We start from the raw sequence: 15,638 nt of genomic DNA, 5'->3' as shown, positions 1-15,638 counted from the left end.
CTTCCAGTGCTGGGCGGTGCGGGGGCCGGGCACGCGGGCAGGGAGAGGCACCAGCCTGGCGAACGAAGGGCGCTGGTGCCAGCAGCCGGGGGGAGGTCCGCAGAGGGGAGAGCAGCCGGTGTGCCCTCCCCGCTAAGGCAAGCAACACGGGCGTCCGGGTGGGAGTCTGTGGGGCAGAGGCACAAGCTCAACTCCAGATTCTACTAAAATAATTTAATTAGAAATATGGGGAATTTCGGAACGGGAGGCACAAAGCTTCATTTCTCCCAGGGGCCACCCCTCCCAAGGAAGTCGGGCCTCGGCAATGCTGCGTCTGCCACCAGGGGGCGCTGCGGCGCGGGTCCACGTGGCAGAGGTCGCGGCCTCCCAGCGGGAGGAGCCCGTGGCGCCACAGCGGCAGGGCCGGGCCAGGTCAGTCAGAGCTGTCCCCATCCGGGCCACTGTCCGGTGTGGGCGGAAGGAGGGGTCTCCGTCGGGAACGCTTGCCGCGGCGCGGAGGCATTAGCAACCTCCGCTTCAGCACAGCTGCGGGCAAGATGGGGTGCAGTCAGGGACACGCCCACCGCCGGGAGTAGAGGGGTGGGGGGCTGGGGGAGGACACTCACCGGCCACCGTGTCCTGGCTGTCCGCGGAGGGCCCCCAGTAGATGCTCTCCCCTCTTCGGAAGTTTCGGTGCAGCCGAGTGCAGAGTGTGGCCAGCGTGAGCAGCACCAACAGGAAGGTCAGGGCCATGGCCGCCCAGGCGGCCTCCTCGGTGCGTGGTGTGGGGCCCTGAGCTGCCCGCGGAGGCGCTGCTGCCCGCGGGGCTGGGGAAGGCTGAGTGGGGCAGGCACAGCCGCCGGGGCTGCCTTGCCCATGGGGCTCCAGAGCCTCTGTCCTGGAGCTGGCCTTGCTCTCAGGGAGCCCAGGCAGCACTGTAGTTTTACTCCCCTTATCTAAGGCTCCCAACATGCGCTGCTGGGACTTCAAGCTCCAGGAGGAAGACGAGGCAGGTCTCGGGCCTGAGGGAGTGGGCTGGAGACCCAGGGCGGCCCGCAGCCCCCGCCTCTTGGCACCACTGGGAGAGGGCTGTCTGGGCCCTCTGGATGTCCCTGCAGCACCTGGGGGCCACCAGCTCTGCCGAGCAAGGGCCAGGGCCTGAGGGGAGAAGACACGGTGGTGAGCCCTGGCCTGCGCACAGAACCCAGTAATCCGGCTGCCCACCGAGCCAGCCCCGCAGGCCTTACCTGGGCACACCTCCTCCCACACAGCCCCGCTCCAGCAGAGGGAGGGGCCCCAGAAAGCCCGACAGAGTGGGGCCACTCCTTTCTCTGTCGCTGCCGCCGCCGCCTCTTCAGCCAGTGGGCGGCCCAGGCTGGCTCTATCCATGCCATCTCCAGGGCCACCCCCCAGGCTGTCAGCACCACGGGCTATGAAAGGAATCAGTCCTTAGAGCAAAAGGGGAAAGGGGAGCAAGCTCTCGAATTTTCCTTCCCAGCACGTGGGGCATCATCCTCCTTGCCCGACAGCACCTTCCACCTGCCGCTTACCCGCTCCCGAGTAAGACTGGAGTCGGGGGCAAGCGGGGGCTTCGTCACCAACGTGTGGGCCAGGAGGGCAAGCCGGAGCTTCAGCCAGGGGTGGGCACAGGGGTGGTAGAGGAAGCCGACGGCCTTGGCCTGGAGGAGAGGCACAGAGACGCTCAGCTAAGCCCCAGTCCCTCCCAGTCTCATGTTCCCCTATCCTGGGGGCCAGTTCAAAGCAAGTCCCAGGATGGCCAAACGGTCCTTCCACCCTCAGCGCCCAGGAAAATATGGAGGAACCCGGGTACTACTGTGCACTCTCCTGTCTGTGTGTTCCCGTCACCCCTCATCTCCATCAAGGGCTACCCTCAAAGGTCATAGCCCGGCCAGACGCACACCACACTCCTCAGCTGTCTCTCTGCACCTGCGGCACAGTGACGCCTCTGCAGGTGCACAGTCCAGACTCCAAGCGCCCCCAAACAAAGACCAGGTCTTTACATATAGGTTGGATTGGGAAGCAGTCAGTCCCCCAAGAGCTTCTCGATCCAGGGCATGCAGGCAGCAGGTGCACAACCTCAGGACTGAAATGCTTCCTTAATCATGAATCATTCTTTGACTGAGTCGACCTGGCGCTCAGCACTGAGCTATGTGCTGCAGCAGATGCAAACGAGAGCAGAGCCTGCGTAAGAAACTCAGGAACAGCCACTGCGAGTGCAAGAGTAAACTAACAAACTCCAAGTGGTCAGCAGAGAAGCTGGAAGAGACGGTTATGAGCATTACAGGAATTTGGGGGAGGATGGAAAAAAGAAGGCTGACAAGACCAGGTGAGATGAGGAGGCTGTGAGCTCTCCTGGGAGGCTGCGGAGAGCAGGGAGCTGCAGACAGGCCAGGGGTGGCGGAGAATAACAGAAGCACCTGTGTGGTGAGCCGACCACAACACCAAGAGGAACCAAGGGTTGGGAGAGGCCGGAAAAGGCTTCTTTAAGGTCTAAGAAGCCAGACAGGGCTGTGTGAGGGAAGGGCCTGGTAGGTGACAGGATGCAACATCTCTTGGTGTGGAGATAGGATCCCCAAACATTAGATATTGCAGAGGAAAACCCAATGCAGGGCCCAAGCCCTGGGGCCATCCTCTGCTGCTTTCCCAGGCACATTAGCAGGCAGCTGGACCAAAAGTGGAGCAGCCGAGACTCAGAGCAGTGGCAACACTGTCGCAGGAGTCGGCTTCACCTGCTATGCCACAATGACAGCCCTAACGTCTCCTTTTTTTCCCCTTCACTAGACTGAAAACTCTGAGGCCACGCACTGTTTATTTGTCTACCACAATGATGTTCGCTGAATTTGTGAATAAGCTCATTTAAACTTTGCCACCATGAAGGGTACTATTTTATCCCCATTTAGAGATGACAAAAACTGAGGCTTAGCACAGTTGCTTAGCCAGCCCAAGGTAAATGCCTGTGTCCTCTCCAGTTTTTTGTGTGTGTGTGTGTGTGTGTGTGTGTGTGTTTTGACAGGCAAAGTGGATAGTGAGAGAGAGAGACAGAAAGGTCTTCCTTTTTGCTGTTAGTTCACCCTCCAATGGCCGCCGCGGCCGGCACACCGCGCTGATCCGATGGCAGGAGCCAGGTGCTTCTCCTGGTCTCCCATGGGGTGCAGGGCCCAAGCACCTGGGCCATCCTCCACTGCACTCCCTGGCCACAGCAGAGAGCTGGCCTGGAAGAGGGGCAACCGGGACAGAATCCGGCACCCCGACCGGGACTAGAACCCGGTGTGCCGGCGTCGCTAGGCAGAGGATTAGCCTAGTGAGCCGCGGCGCCGGCCCTCTCCAGTCTTGATTACGGAGCAACACCTGGCTCTCACCACGTACTTGCCCTGTTCATCTCTACCTCCTGAATGCCTTTTCAGTAAATACGCATTTATGTGTGGGGAAAAACCAATGAAAACCCAAAGGGACAAGAAAGTTCTCTGACTACGGGCAAAGATGACACTTGGAGAGAGGCAGCCGTGCAAGCTGAGCCCGCAGTTTGGGGCCTGAAACCCAGGACGCATGCCTAACAGGACACGGCCATGTGCCCTCCCAGGCTCTGTCACACCCTTCCCCCTTCACGGTGGAGGCAGAACATCCGCTCGTACAGAAAACTGGGTCCCAGGAAGCCGGACTGCCCGCAGCCACACAGCGGGGTCGGAGCCCGCCATTGCTTTTCCTGCTACCCTGACCCCGCGGGCAGCCGCCTGCCCACATAGCCCGCTACTCCACAGCTCAGGGCAGTCCAGCAGGCTGCCAGCTTCACGCCCACATCCCATATCGGACTGCTGGTGGGAGTCCAATCCAGCACTGGGAAGGCAGCAGAGGGTGCCCAAGTGCCTGGGCACCTGCCACCCATGTGGGAGACCCAGAGGGAGCTCCTGGCTCCTGGTTTCTGCTGACCCAGAGCTGCCTGTTTTAGCCAACTTGAGAGAACCAGTAGATGGGGCATTTCTCTTTCTCTCTCTCCCTCCCTCTGTTGCTCTGCCTTTCAAATAAATAAATCTGTATTAAAAAAAAAAAAAAAAAAAGCCGCTCCACAGCACTTCTGCGCACTGGGGCCTACGGCTCACCATCCCCGGGGACTGGGAACCGTGCCTCTTCCTGAGGGAGTGGTTAGCAAGGGAGCGACTAAAAAGAGCAGCGGGGGCGGTTCTCCCAGGGGCAGACGCTCTGGTGGGTCTGTGACTGTACTCACCTGCGCTGGGCTCACACGTGTGTAGGTCACTCTTGGGGACACCTACACATGGACAAAGACGACAGCTTAGAGCAGCGGGGTGCGCCCTGTGTTGGGTGAGGAGGTGCTGGCAGGTCCCAAGGGCCACGCTGGGATGGAAAAGTTGGCTACTGGGGCAGGAGGAACCGGCAGAGGTACCCGGAGGGTGCGCGTGGGGCGCGGCCAGAGCAGGACCCGGCTCCCCTTTCACACCCCTCTCACCCTCCTGCTCTCCAGGACTCCTACCTGTGGGGGCAGAGGCCACAGGCCCTCCGGACAGCCGACTCCTGCCTCCTCCGCCGGCCCAGTCACCACCTGTGGGTCCAAAGCGACCAGCTGGGGCGCTGGCCTCTGCGAGGGCCCTGCCCGCTCCGTCCCCAGGCCCAGCCCGCCAGTACGGAGTCCCCTCCGAGCACGCCACTCCTTCCAGGGCGAACTTCTGGCAAAGCGCTTTGAGATCCCGGGCCCGGGCGGAAGGCTTCCCGGGAGCGGCTCGCCTTACCTCGCCGGGACCCAGGAGCCCCGCCAGGGCGGCCAGGAGAAGCAGCTGGGGCGAAGGAGGAGGAGGAGGCGCCATCCCAGCCCACCCGGGGCCCGGCTCGCCGCCCCGCCCCGCCCTGCCCCCGCGCCCCCGCTCCCCTGCGCCCCAGCGCCGCCCGCGCGCCCACGTAGACCCCGGTCGCGCGCGCCCCCCGCCCCGCCCCCGCCCCGCCCCTCGCCCGCCCCCAGCAGCCGAGCGTGCGCGCTCGCGTGCTAAACCCCAAGCCGGAAAAGTTAGGAGTCTGAGCTTGGGGGCTGAGCGCGCTGCGGGGCAGGAGGAGGACCACCTCCCTCGCCCAGGGGTTCTTCCCCGCGCGGCCCTGTGGCCTGCGGAGAGCAGCTGCAGGGCCTGCGGGGGATTCTGGAGCAGGGGCGAGGGCGGGAAGTGGGACTCTTGGAGGTGATCGGCGGGCTCCTCTGTGACCCGCAACCAGGCTCCCCAAGTCCGACCTGCCGGAGCGGGAGCGGCACTTTGCCACACGGCCTGGGCTGCCCTAGCACATCAGGCCCCGGGGTCCCGAGGCCGGGGCTGGCCCGGGCGATGCTGCGCCACCCCCACCCCGCCACACACACACACACACTTCGGCCTGCCCCGGCCCCTGCAGTCGTCGCTCGCCCGGCGGCGGCCAGAGAGGCACTGGCGGCCGTGAGGTGGCGAAGTGCCAGGCCTCGCCCTAACGGGACGCACCGGCCGGGCTTGCCCGTCAGCCGGGCGTCGGCTCTGCTGTCCTCTGCAGGATTTGCAGAGCGAGGGTTGGGGTGTCCGGCCCCAGACTTCGGAGTCCTGCAGGAGCGGGCTCCTGGCTCCTGGCTCGCAGGGGCTCCCCGCCCTCCCGCAGGGCTGCCGTCGCCGGCGGACTCTCACCCCTCGCAGGGCGCCCCGCTCGCTCTCGGGGGCGTGGGGCTGTTTATGCCCGGTGAAGTCTTCCTCGCTCGTCCCCGCTCGCCAGGCTCCTCGCGGAGCCAGCGGGACGTCGCACGGGTGCGGGCACCGTCTCGCCGCAAACCCGCTGTCGGGGGCCACCCTCCTCTCACCCCGCCGCCGCCGCCGCCGCCGCGTGACTGTGCCGTTGCGGGGTCTGGCGGGGCCGAGACCCACACTGAGGTCTGCGAGCGCGGGACCCTGGGAGCCGCGGGGAGCAGCCGCGAGCAGCGACACAGGGTCTCTCCCGCCTGCCGCAGGCCGCGTTAGGCCGAGGGGTGGGGGCCTCTGGTGCTCGCCCCCGGCCCGCGAGCCTCGGGCTCCCGCCCCCTCCGTTCGCACCCTCCCCCTCGCCCCGGCCGCTTTCACCCTGTGCCCCTGCTTGTCGCAATCGCTGTACAAAGGGCCCGGGCGGGAGCCCTTTGGCTGCCTCTGCGGGGCCGCAGCCAATCCGAAGGGCGCCCGCCCGCCCGCCCGCGCGAGAGGGCTCTGGGCGCCAGGCGGAGCCGCGGACACAGAGGCGAGCTCGGCGCGGGGGCGGCCCGCTGCAGCCTGCCCGCCGGGGGCTCCGTGCCTCGCCATGCCGCCGTGGGCCGCTGTCCTGGCGCTGTGCCTGGCCGTTCTCACCCTGCTCCTCCTGCTCGGCCCGCGGCTTGGGCGCCCCTGGAGGCGCGCCGTCGGAGCCAGGACCCGGCCGCGGGCTCCGGGCCAAGACGGCGAGGAGGAGGCAGCCGGCGGAGGCCCCTCGGATCAGTTCGGCGACGGGCGCGAGCCGCTGCCGGGGGGCTGCAGCCTGCTTTGTAAGCCGTCGGCGCTGGCCCAATGCCTGCTGCGCGTGCTGCGGCGCTCGGCTGCGTTGGGGCCGGCTCCGCGCTCCTGGCTCTCCGGGCCCCACCTGCAGACCCTCGTCCACTTCGTCCTGCCGGCCGGGCCCGGGCCTGAGCTGGCCCGGGAGTACCTGCAGTTGGCAGACGACGGGCTGGTGGCCCTGGACTGGGTCGTAGGACCTTGCGCTCAGGGCCGCCGGGTCACCGGCGCCGGGGGCTTTCGGGCGGTGCTGCTGGTGATCCCCAATGCGTGGGGGCGCCTCACCCGCAATGTGCTGGGCCTCTGCCTGCTGGCCATGGAACGCGGCTACTACCCGGTCATCTTCCACCGCCGCGGCCACAACGGCTGCCCGCTGGTCAGCCCCCGGCTGCAGTCCTTCGGGGACCCGTCGGACCTCAAGGAGGCGGTCACTTACATCCGCTTCCGACACCCTGCGGCCCCGCTGTTCGCGGTGAGCGAGGGCTCGGGCTCGGCGCTGCTGCTGTCCTACCTGGGCGAGTGCGGCTCCTCAAGCTACGTGACCGGCGCCGCCTGCATCTCGCCGGTGCTGCGCTGCCGCGAGTGGCTCGAAGCCGGCCTTCCGTGGCCCTACGAGCGGGGCTTTCTGCTCCACCAGAAGATCGCCCTCAGCAGGTGGGTGACGGCAAACAGACGTGGGCCATGTTGCCCATTTCTTCTCGCACCTCTTCCAAATCTGTCCGAACGCTACAGTCTAGACAACACTAGGAGCAGGTTTAAAAGCAACGGATGGGTTTAGCTGTGCCGCAGTAGGGACTCCTGCGGGGGGCCCTGTCTCAGCCCCAGGTGTCCTAGCAACTTGAGTACCTGGCCTGCCGGCCCCAGAGCGGCACCTGCCTCCACTTGGTCCGAAGCTCAGGGCCAGGGCAGCGATTGCTACCGAATATCTGTGCAGAATGTTTACTTACAGGCTCTGAGCGGGGAGATGTCAGGACGCAGAAGTGGGGACGCTGTTGGGATTTATTCGAACTCTTTAGGCCTACCTGATTTCGCCTGTTCCTACGTGTGTATTCAACACATTTAATACAAAATATTGGAACAGAACTGTTTGACCGCCAAGGTGACAGGCAAGACTTTGCCATGGAGAAAGCCCGAGTGACATTCCCGGCTTTTGCTAGGAGATGGCGGAATGAGATGGGAGACGTCTGGCAACTGTGAGGGCTAGCGAAGGACCTGGGCTGTGGGGTCAGGCTCGGTTGCCTTCAGCCCTGAATTTCCAGCGAGCCCGCCAACCCCTTCAAGCCTCCCTTCCCTATGCAGTTAAATGAAGTTGAGAACCACTCCATTTTTATTACAGATGGTTACATGAGAAAACAAAAGGGGAGGAGGTGGCACAGAAGAGGCTCTCCGTAAACGGTGGCAATGGTGATGTTAAATTTTTACAGCTTGTTTGAGAGGAAGAGAGAGAGCGCGCTCGGATCGGCTGGTGTGCTCAGCGCTGGGCTGAAGCCTCACGCTGGGAATTCAGCCCAGCTCGCTCTCATGCGGAACCCCTGCTGCCTCCCAGGGGCTACATCCACGGGAAACCGTGGAGGAGCCAGAGCGGGAGTGGAGCGCAGGCGCTGGCCAGGAGGTGTGGGCACCTTGGCGCTAGGCTGAACACCCTCCCTGAGCTCAGCAACAGGCCAGGGCGCTGCCCTAGCAACCCAGAGCTCCGGCAGTGCGGGGGCAAGGCGCCCTCATCTGGCTCAGCTGCCATAGTTTCTGTCCCCAAACGCCCTCCCTCCCCAGCCAGCACACTGACCCTGGCCACCAGCTTGGAGGGCGGGGTGAGGGAGGTGAGGAGGAAATCCGCCCTTCTGATGGAAGTGTGGGACCGAAAACTCAGGCGAGCATCTTTGAATGTTTGCAGGAGACACCGATCTCAATTCATCTGGCCAAGGCTGGAGTGGTTCACCCCAGTGTCTGGTCCCCCGCCCTGCCTGCCTTGTCAGGGTGTCAGGCCCTCTCCAGGGGGCTGCAGAGAGCACTCTGAGACCAGCAGTAAATCGGCTCCATTCCAGTTGTTTCCTCTGCCAGCCAGCACGCTTCCGGAGCACCTGCCCCAGCTGTGCCCAAGCGGGGCATTCTCTTGTCATCAGGACAGCATGTTTGCTTTCTAAAAAAGTGAAAGCCCAACAATTAACACAATTTTCAGTAAAATGAGAATGGTGGGGAAGGCGGGGCTTCTGTCTTTGGTTTGGATTGCCTGAGCCCATGCGTTCTTTTTTTTTTTTTAAGATTTTAATTAATTTACTTATTTGAGAGGTAGAGTTTCAGAGAGAGGGAGAGGCAGAAAGAAAGGTCTTCTATCCACTGATTCACTCCCCAGATGGTTGCAACGAATGGAGTTGAGCGGATCCGAAGCCAGGAGACTGCAGCTTCTTCCAGGTCTCCCATGTTGGTACAGGGCCCCAAGCACTTGGGCCATCTTCAACAGCTTTCCCAGGCCATAGCAGAGAGCTGGATCAGAAGAAAAGCAGCTGAGATTCGTACCGGTGCCCATTGGGGTTCTGGTACTGCAGGCGGAGGCTTAGCCTGCTAAGCCACAGTGCCAGCCCTGTTTCTTTTTTAAAGATTGAATTATTGGGCTGGCGCCGCGGCTCACTAGGCTAATCCTCCGCCTAGCGGCGCCGGCACACCGGGTTCTAGTCCCGGTCGGGGCGCCAGATTCTGTCCCGGTTGCCCCTCTTCCAGGCCAGCTCTCTGCTGTGGCCAGGGAGTGCAGTGGAGGATGGCCCAGGTGCTTGGGCCCTGCACCCCATGGGAGACCAGGAAAAGCACCTGGCTCCTGGCTCCTGCCATCGGATCAGCGCGGTGCGCCGGCCGCAGCACGCCGGCCGTGGCGGCCATTGGAGGGTGAACCAACGGCAAAGGAAGACCTTTCTCTCTGTCTCTCTCTCTCACTGTCCACTCTGCCTGTCAAAAAATAAAAAAAAAAAAAAAAATAAAGAAAAAGAAAAAAAAGATTGAATTATTGGGGCTGGTGCCATGGCTCACTTGGCTAATCCTCCGCCTGCAGCGCCGGCATCCCATATTGGCTCCTCTTCCAGTCCAGCTCTCTGCTGTGGCCCAGGAAGGAGGCAGTGGAGGATGGCCCAAGTGCTTGGGCCCCTGCACCCGCATGGGAGACCAGGAAGAAGCACCTGGCTCCTGGCTTCGGATCGGCACAGCGCAGGCCATGGTGGCCATTTGGGGAGTGAACCAACGGAAGGAAGACCTTTCTCTCTGTCTCTCTCACTGCCTATAACTCTACCTGTCAAATTTTTAAAAATATTGAATTATTTATTTGAAAGCCAGAGTTACAGAGAGGGAAATCTTCTACCTGCTGGTTCACTTTCCAGATGGCTGCAATGGCCAGTGCTGGACCAGGCCAAAGCCACCAGGAGCTTCTTCTGGGTCTCCCATGTGGATAACAGGGGCCCAAGTACTTGTGCCATCTTCCACTGCTTTTCCAGGCCATAGCAGGGAGCTGGAATTGAAGTGGAGCAGCTGGGACTTGAACAGGTACCCATATGGGATGGCAGCATTGCAGGCAGCAGCTTTATCTGCTAAGCCACAATGCTGGCCCCTCTTTCTCCTTTTTAATAAACATTGATTTATTTGAAAGTTTGAAAGAAAGAGAGAGAGAGGGAGAGAGAGAGGTCTTCCATCTGCTGGTTCACTTTCCAAATGGCACAACAGCCAGGACTGGGCCAGGAGCTCCATCCACGCCTCCCACGTGGGTGGCAGGGGCCCAAATACTTGGGCTGTCATCCACTGCCTCCCTAGATGCATCAGCAGAGAGCTGGATGGGAAGTGGAGCAGCCGGGACTCAACCAGGCACTCTGATATGGGCTGCTCATGCTTCAAGTGGCGCTTAACCCACGGCACTGCAATGCCAGCCCGGAGTTTGTTCTCCTAGGAGGGCTCAGCGGGTGATGGCTCCCAGCAGGCTCCCTCGAGAGGGCCTGAGGTTGAGGTGAGGAGGAGCACAGCTGTGGAGTCAGATGTCCCCAGGGCTGGGCAGGGACACAGGAAGGGGGGAGGAACCAGTTGTTGCCACCAAGGAATGACAACCCATGTGGCTCCACCGTCCCACTTCCCCCAAGAAGCCACATGCCTGCATTTTACATAACTGATTTTACATGACGGCCGTGAAATGGAAGTTTTTTGTAAAGTGCCAGCCAGCCCAAGAAAGCCTCTGTAGCCAGAATCTGGCCTGCTGGCCACCCGTGTGTGAATTCTGTTGTCAGCATGGTGTTCTCATTCTTCCCCTCCCCCACCCCTTCGACCTCTTGCTGCCAGGTACGCCACGGCCCTGCAGGACACGGTGGACACCAGCAGGCTGTTCAGAAGCCGCACCCTGCGGGAGTTCGAGGAGACCCTCTTCTGCCACACCAAGACCTTCCCCATCAGCTGGGACACCTACTGGGACCGCAACGACCCCCTCCGGGACGTGGACGAGGCGGCCGTGCCCGTGCTGTGCATCTGCAGTGCCGACGACCCCGTGTGCGGGGCCCCGGACCTCACCCTGCCCGCCGAGCTCTTCCACAGCAACCCCTACTTCTTCCTGCTGCTCAGTCCTCGCGGAGGCCACTGCGGCTTCCTGCGCCGGGAGCCCCTGCCGGCCTGGAGCCACGAGGTCATCCTGGACTCCTTCAGGGCCTTGACTGAGTTCTTCCGGATGGAAGAGAGGCTGAAAGGGCTGAGCAGGCGCCGAGCGTCAGTCTTAGGGGGCCGGCGTCGCTGGGGAAGCCTGCAGAAGCGGGAGGTCTCTCCCTCTTCCAGTCTGGAGGAGAGCTTTAGCTGGAAGCGATCATACACGAGGTGAGACCTGGCCTGAGCCCCTCCCCCCGCCCCGTCCTTCATGGAAGAGCAGAGCTGGGCATGGGGGTGTCCCACAAAGCTGCTGAGGGCTGCTTCGGGGAGCTCCCGCTCCGTGCCCCTGATTCAGGCCCCTCTCTCTTAAGCTGCTCTGTGGAAAGAGATGGAACTTCCAGCAAGCTTGCACTCACCATGCCCTGCACAAAACTGCCCAGGCTCTCGCTGGTCCAGCACCCGGGGCACTCACGGCACTGTCACCAATCACTGGCTTCATAAGACAAAGAACAGCACCTTTTAAGTCTGCGGGCCCAGGAGAAAAATGCTCTTGGTAGCAGTGGCTCCAGGGAAGCTGGGTTCATGCGTGCCGGTGCACCGCTCCGTCCCACACAGACAGCTCAGCGACCCTGGCTCTGAGCAGGAGCCACTTGATGGAGAAAGGACAGGATGTTTGTGTCTCGGCCCCACTTCCCTCATCTGCTCTGTGGTTGGGGCGCTCCGCTGTGACTGCGTCGGCAGCTGTGCCAGCAGCCCCCGGGTTGCGTGACTGTTGCAGGCTTGGCCGGGCATGAGGAGGGCAGCAGAGGCGGGCAGTGCAGTGTGAGGTTCACTCGGGGAGAATGTGAGCGCCCATCTGGGCTGCTGAGGTGCATCTCAAAGAGGAGCTCTGCAAGTCTCCGCTGGAAGGGGGCTTTGGCCTGGGCCCCCGGGCCCCCAGGAGAGATGCCAAGGGCGCTGCAGGAACAAGCGCACCTCACACGTGGCCTCAGGACTCTGCCAGGCACGACTGCTGCAGGCAGGCTCCCTGGGATGCTGGCTCCAGCACATTCAGGGATTCCTCCGAAACCGCCCACCAGAATAGTTCTCCTGAGATGAGGGCTTTATTTAATCAGTGAAAGGTACAGTCCTCATAACCGAGGCTTTCTGGAGAGTTGTTCCCTCCCTGACACGACCACTAGCCTCTCCCTTTCAGAGTTAAGGGGACCAGAGAAGACAAAAGCACAGATCAGTGCTGACTGCCTGAGCGTGTTTGTCTGCTCAGTTGTACAGAAGGCACAAAAGCTGTTGTCGGGATCTGGCTACTCAGTGACTAAGCGGGTGTTTGGTTTCATGAGGAACAAACACTGCAGACTGGAGTCAGATGCAGTGTACAGACTGATCCACAGATCCTGCTTTGGATAGGGCCATGGTGACGATGATTTTGGCAATAGGAGCTCTGGTTCCATGTGTTACTAAAATTCCAAAGCTTTGCCCCAAAGTTTTATTTTAAATTTGTCATTGAGAAAGAGGGCACCTGTGTTGACCTCAAAACAGCACAGTGCTATTGAAGAGAAGTCTGTGTCAAAAGCCACCTCCAAGGCTTGGTTTGGCCATGATTTCATGTTTGCACAACCTGCCCCTGTCTTACTCATTTGTATTAAATAAGAATCTCTCAACTAACTCCAGGAATTTAAACTGAAAAGCATTGAGTGTCTGATGTACATTATACTCTTGTGAAAAAATTCTTCCACCTCCCTACTTCCTGCTCCTCCTCCTCCTGACACACTTCACCATTTCTGAACAGGAGAAACAAAAAGGAACTGAAATCTGAAGAAGTTGCTCTAGCTGGTGAACCACCTTGGTTTAAGGCTTGGTGAGGGAGAATGGCTGACATGGATCTCCCAGGCCAACATCCTGTACAGTGGGGATTTCAACTAGTTGGGGGCCTGCAGTCCCGCGTGCCCTAGGATCACTGAGCATCGACTGCAAAGTGGGAAGCAGCCACGTGGTCCTTCATGCTAAGACTTAAGGATCCCTGAGGGTAAAAACCTGGATAGTTTCTCTGGGCCAGAGACCCCAGGACTCGGGGTCGAGATTAGCTGGTGGAGAAATGGTGGCTCCCTTCTTAAAGGAGAGAGCTTGCCAGGGAGAATACTTCGCAGCTGCGGTCTTCCGGCTCTCAGAAGGGTGGCAGAACAGCCCGAGTGCAGCTTCCCTGGGCCCGTTACCTAAACCCTGCATCGTCCTCCTCTGTGGCCCTCCTCCTGCCAGGTGTGGCGCATTGCACGTCCCCTTATCTTCCCATCACCGCTTGAAGACCAGGGCTGAAGAGCCCCTTTTTGCCAAGAAAGCGTGATTCCTGTTCACGCAGGAAAAGGCCTGGGTAACCCTGTCCGTTAGCCCAGATTGGCGCTGCTTTGCTGAACAGCTCATCATGGAAACCACGGAGCAGCCCCAGGCACGCAGTCTGGAGGGGGTGCAGCTGCTGGAACAGAATGGCAAGTGTGAGTTTGAGGAACCAAGAACCAGCAGCACACACCCCAAAGCAGTGCCACTGCGTGTCTGCAGGTGGAGGCCCCTGTGCTTGTTTGCCCTTCTTTCGGTCTCTTCGTTATTTGATAAACACCTGCAAGTGGTAGGGGAAGAAAACACAATCCAAAGCCTGGTGACGAGTTTCAGCAGTGGAGACCCAGTCCTCCTGGATCAGAATGCAGGAAGCAGGCAGCTGTCAAGCTCTGGGCTCTGACATCAAGACCGGGCTAAACTCAACTCAATTCCCATGAAGACTTAGTATTTCCTGTACTCACACAAAGGCTTCCAGGGTGGCTTGGCTGGAGATGGCAGTGTGAAAAACAAGTCACCCAATTCTCTTTTAGAGAAGACATCACCTCAGTTTTGAGTGAAGATGTTCTAAGACTTGATTACCATCAGAAAAGAGGTCTCAAGGCAGGAAGTGTCATCTTGGCCTTGCACATAACCTCAAAAGAGCCCAGTCAGAAACTCCTCTGAACTCATCTTCCACCAAAACCGCAAGATTCTTTGTCAGACAAGTTCCCTTCCTTTAGAAATGAACTTTAGCCTGAGTTCCTCTCCCTGCTGAAACCAACAGATGTAGCTGGCTGGTTTGGGAGAACTTGATGACAATGCCAGTAGAGAGTACTGGCAAGTTTACAGGCAAGCTGCAAAGGATGACATCAGAAATTGATCTCACCAGTTGTCTCAGTTTGCAGAGATAACTTAGGAAAGCTTGCGAAGTTCTGCACGGGGAATGAGTGCCTCAGAAAGGCCTAAGTCCCATGCTGTCGGTGGGACAGTTAAGCTCGACTCCCCTTGGCACATACCAGAGAGATGTGTCAAGAAGGGAAGGTGGCCCTGTCATCCGAGAATCTGTGAACTGAAGCGATGCGAATGAGCTCAGAGAGCTGTAAAGACTTCTGGCTAGGTTTTGGGTTTCGCTTCTCGGCCTTTCGGCCAAGATCAAGTGTAGGATTGGGGTTTGAGGATCAGTAGACCACAGTCCGGATACCAGTGGGAGTTGGGAGATGACAGATTTTTATGGAAATAAACCTGCCACAATGATCAAACCAACAGCAAATAGGGGCCGGCGCTGTGGCGTAGCAGGTAAAGCCGGCACCTGCAATGCTAGTATCCCATATAGGCACTGCTTTGAGTCCCAGCTGTTCCACTTCCGATCCAGCTCTCTGCTATGGCCTGAAAAAGCAGTAGAAGATGGCCCAAGTGCCTGGGCCCCTGCATCCATGTGGGAGACCTGTTAGAGGCTCCTGGCTCCTGGCTTCAGATCGGCCCAGCACAGGCCCTGTGACCATTTGATGGAAGACCTCTCTACCTCTGCCTCTCAAATAAATGAAATTTAAAAAAAAAAAAAAAAAAAAGATACCCAATAAGTATGCTCTACTTTCAAGTGCTGAGGAAGAGCCAGTTTTCAAGGTAAGACAGAAAATTCACAGAATCAATGACATTCATCTATTAAAAAAACAAAACAAAAAACAAACCTCTGGCCCCTGCAGCCTTGCTCTGGGAGGCAATCCCTTGCTCTGGTGATTACCAGTGTAGTTAGACAACAATTTCCATCTTGGCTCTAAGTAGTGAGTAGATCCCACTCCCTGCAACACTGGAATGTTTCCACTTTTCTATCTCCAGAAACAAATCTGTGCTGTTTGTCTTCAGAGGCCCCTGGGTACTCAGCCGTGCTTACCTACCGTGCAGTTTCACAGCCTCCTGCACATCCTGCATTCACTGGTTGTTGTCTCTTTTGTAGATCTAGCCTTCTGTCCCCTAATGCTAATCAGTGGCAGCTGTTTAATCAGCAACCAGACCTTCTGCTCTGGGCTAATAATTTCCCAGCAGGCTCAAAATTCCCTGATCAATGGTATCTACATAGAGATACATGTCTTTCAGTGGGAAATTCACATTTGAGTTTTGAACACAGTACTGAAAGAGTAGTTTAGAGATGTGGGTTCTAGTTCCTGCTTCATCTATGACTTAAATGATCCTAAGAAAATTATTATTATTTTAAGATTGGTTTAT

At 59.4% G+C, this 15,638-nt stretch overlaps 2 protein-coding genes and 1 long non-coding RNA gene across 11 annotated transcripts; 1 reads left to right on the top strand and 2 right to left on the bottom strand.

Moving 5' to 3' along the window:
- Positions 1–198: 198 nt before the first annotated feature.
- TP53I13 (tumor protein p53 inducible protein 13) lies at positions 199–6,284 on the bottom strand. 9 transcript variants are annotated; one of them, XR_011383614.2, is made up of 7 exons: positions 5,646–6,284; positions 4,487–4,555; positions 4,223–4,264; positions 1,530–1,658; positions 1,227–1,427; positions 606–1,137; positions 199–525 (listed from the first exon to the last, which is right to left on the bottom strand). XR_011383614.2 is itself a non-coding variant. In XM_017348936.4 (7 exons), the coding sequence occupies exons 5-7, from the start codon at positions 1,371–1,373 to the stop codon at positions 413–415; spliced, it is 792 nt and encodes a 263-aa protein (XP_017204425.3). In that variant the 5' UTR covers positions 1,374–1,409; positions 1,530–1,658; positions 4,223–4,264; positions 4,487–4,555; positions 5,646–6,026; the 3' UTR covers positions 199–412. The 9 variants fall into 9 exon arrangements, 8 of the variants coding, with proteins under 8 accessions (XP_017204425.3, XP_002718953.2, XP_051680564.2 ...); XM_017348936.4 differs by having other exon boundaries at positions 1,227–1,409; positions 5,646–6,026; XM_002718907.6 differs by lacking the exon at positions 5,646–6,284 and adding an exon at positions 4,743–4,898 and having other exon boundaries at positions 1,227–1,409.
- On the top strand, positions 6,283–12,785 carry ABHD15 (abhydrolase domain containing 15). Its single transcript, XM_002718908.6, has 2 exons — positions 6,283–7,163; positions 10,815–12,785. The coding sequence occupies exons 1-2, from the start codon at positions 6,283–6,285 to the stop codon at positions 11,338–11,340; spliced, it is 1,407 nt and encodes a 468-aa protein (XP_002718954.2). The 3' UTR covers positions 11,341–12,785.
- Positions 8,750–11,637, bottom strand: LOC149121210 (uncharacterized). Its single transcript, XR_016223896.1, has 2 exons — positions 11,525–11,637; positions 8,750–8,990 (listed from the first exon to the last, which is right to left on the bottom strand). It is a non-coding gene; the product is annotated as an uncharacterized LOC149121210 (long non-coding RNA).
- Positions 12,786–15,638: the final 2,853 nt, after the last annotated feature.

The sequence above is a fragment of the Oryctolagus cuniculus genome, chromosome 17, assembly GCF_051225735.1.
Source record: "Oryctolagus cuniculus isolate XC-2025 breed Fujian yellow rabbit chromosome 17, ASM5122573v1, whole genome shotgun sequence".
Classification (NCBI taxonomy): domain Eukaryota; kingdom Metazoa; phylum Chordata; class Mammalia; order Lagomorpha; family Leporidae; genus Oryctolagus; species Oryctolagus cuniculus.
This window is presented reverse-complemented; position numbering and strand designations above follow the sequence as displayed.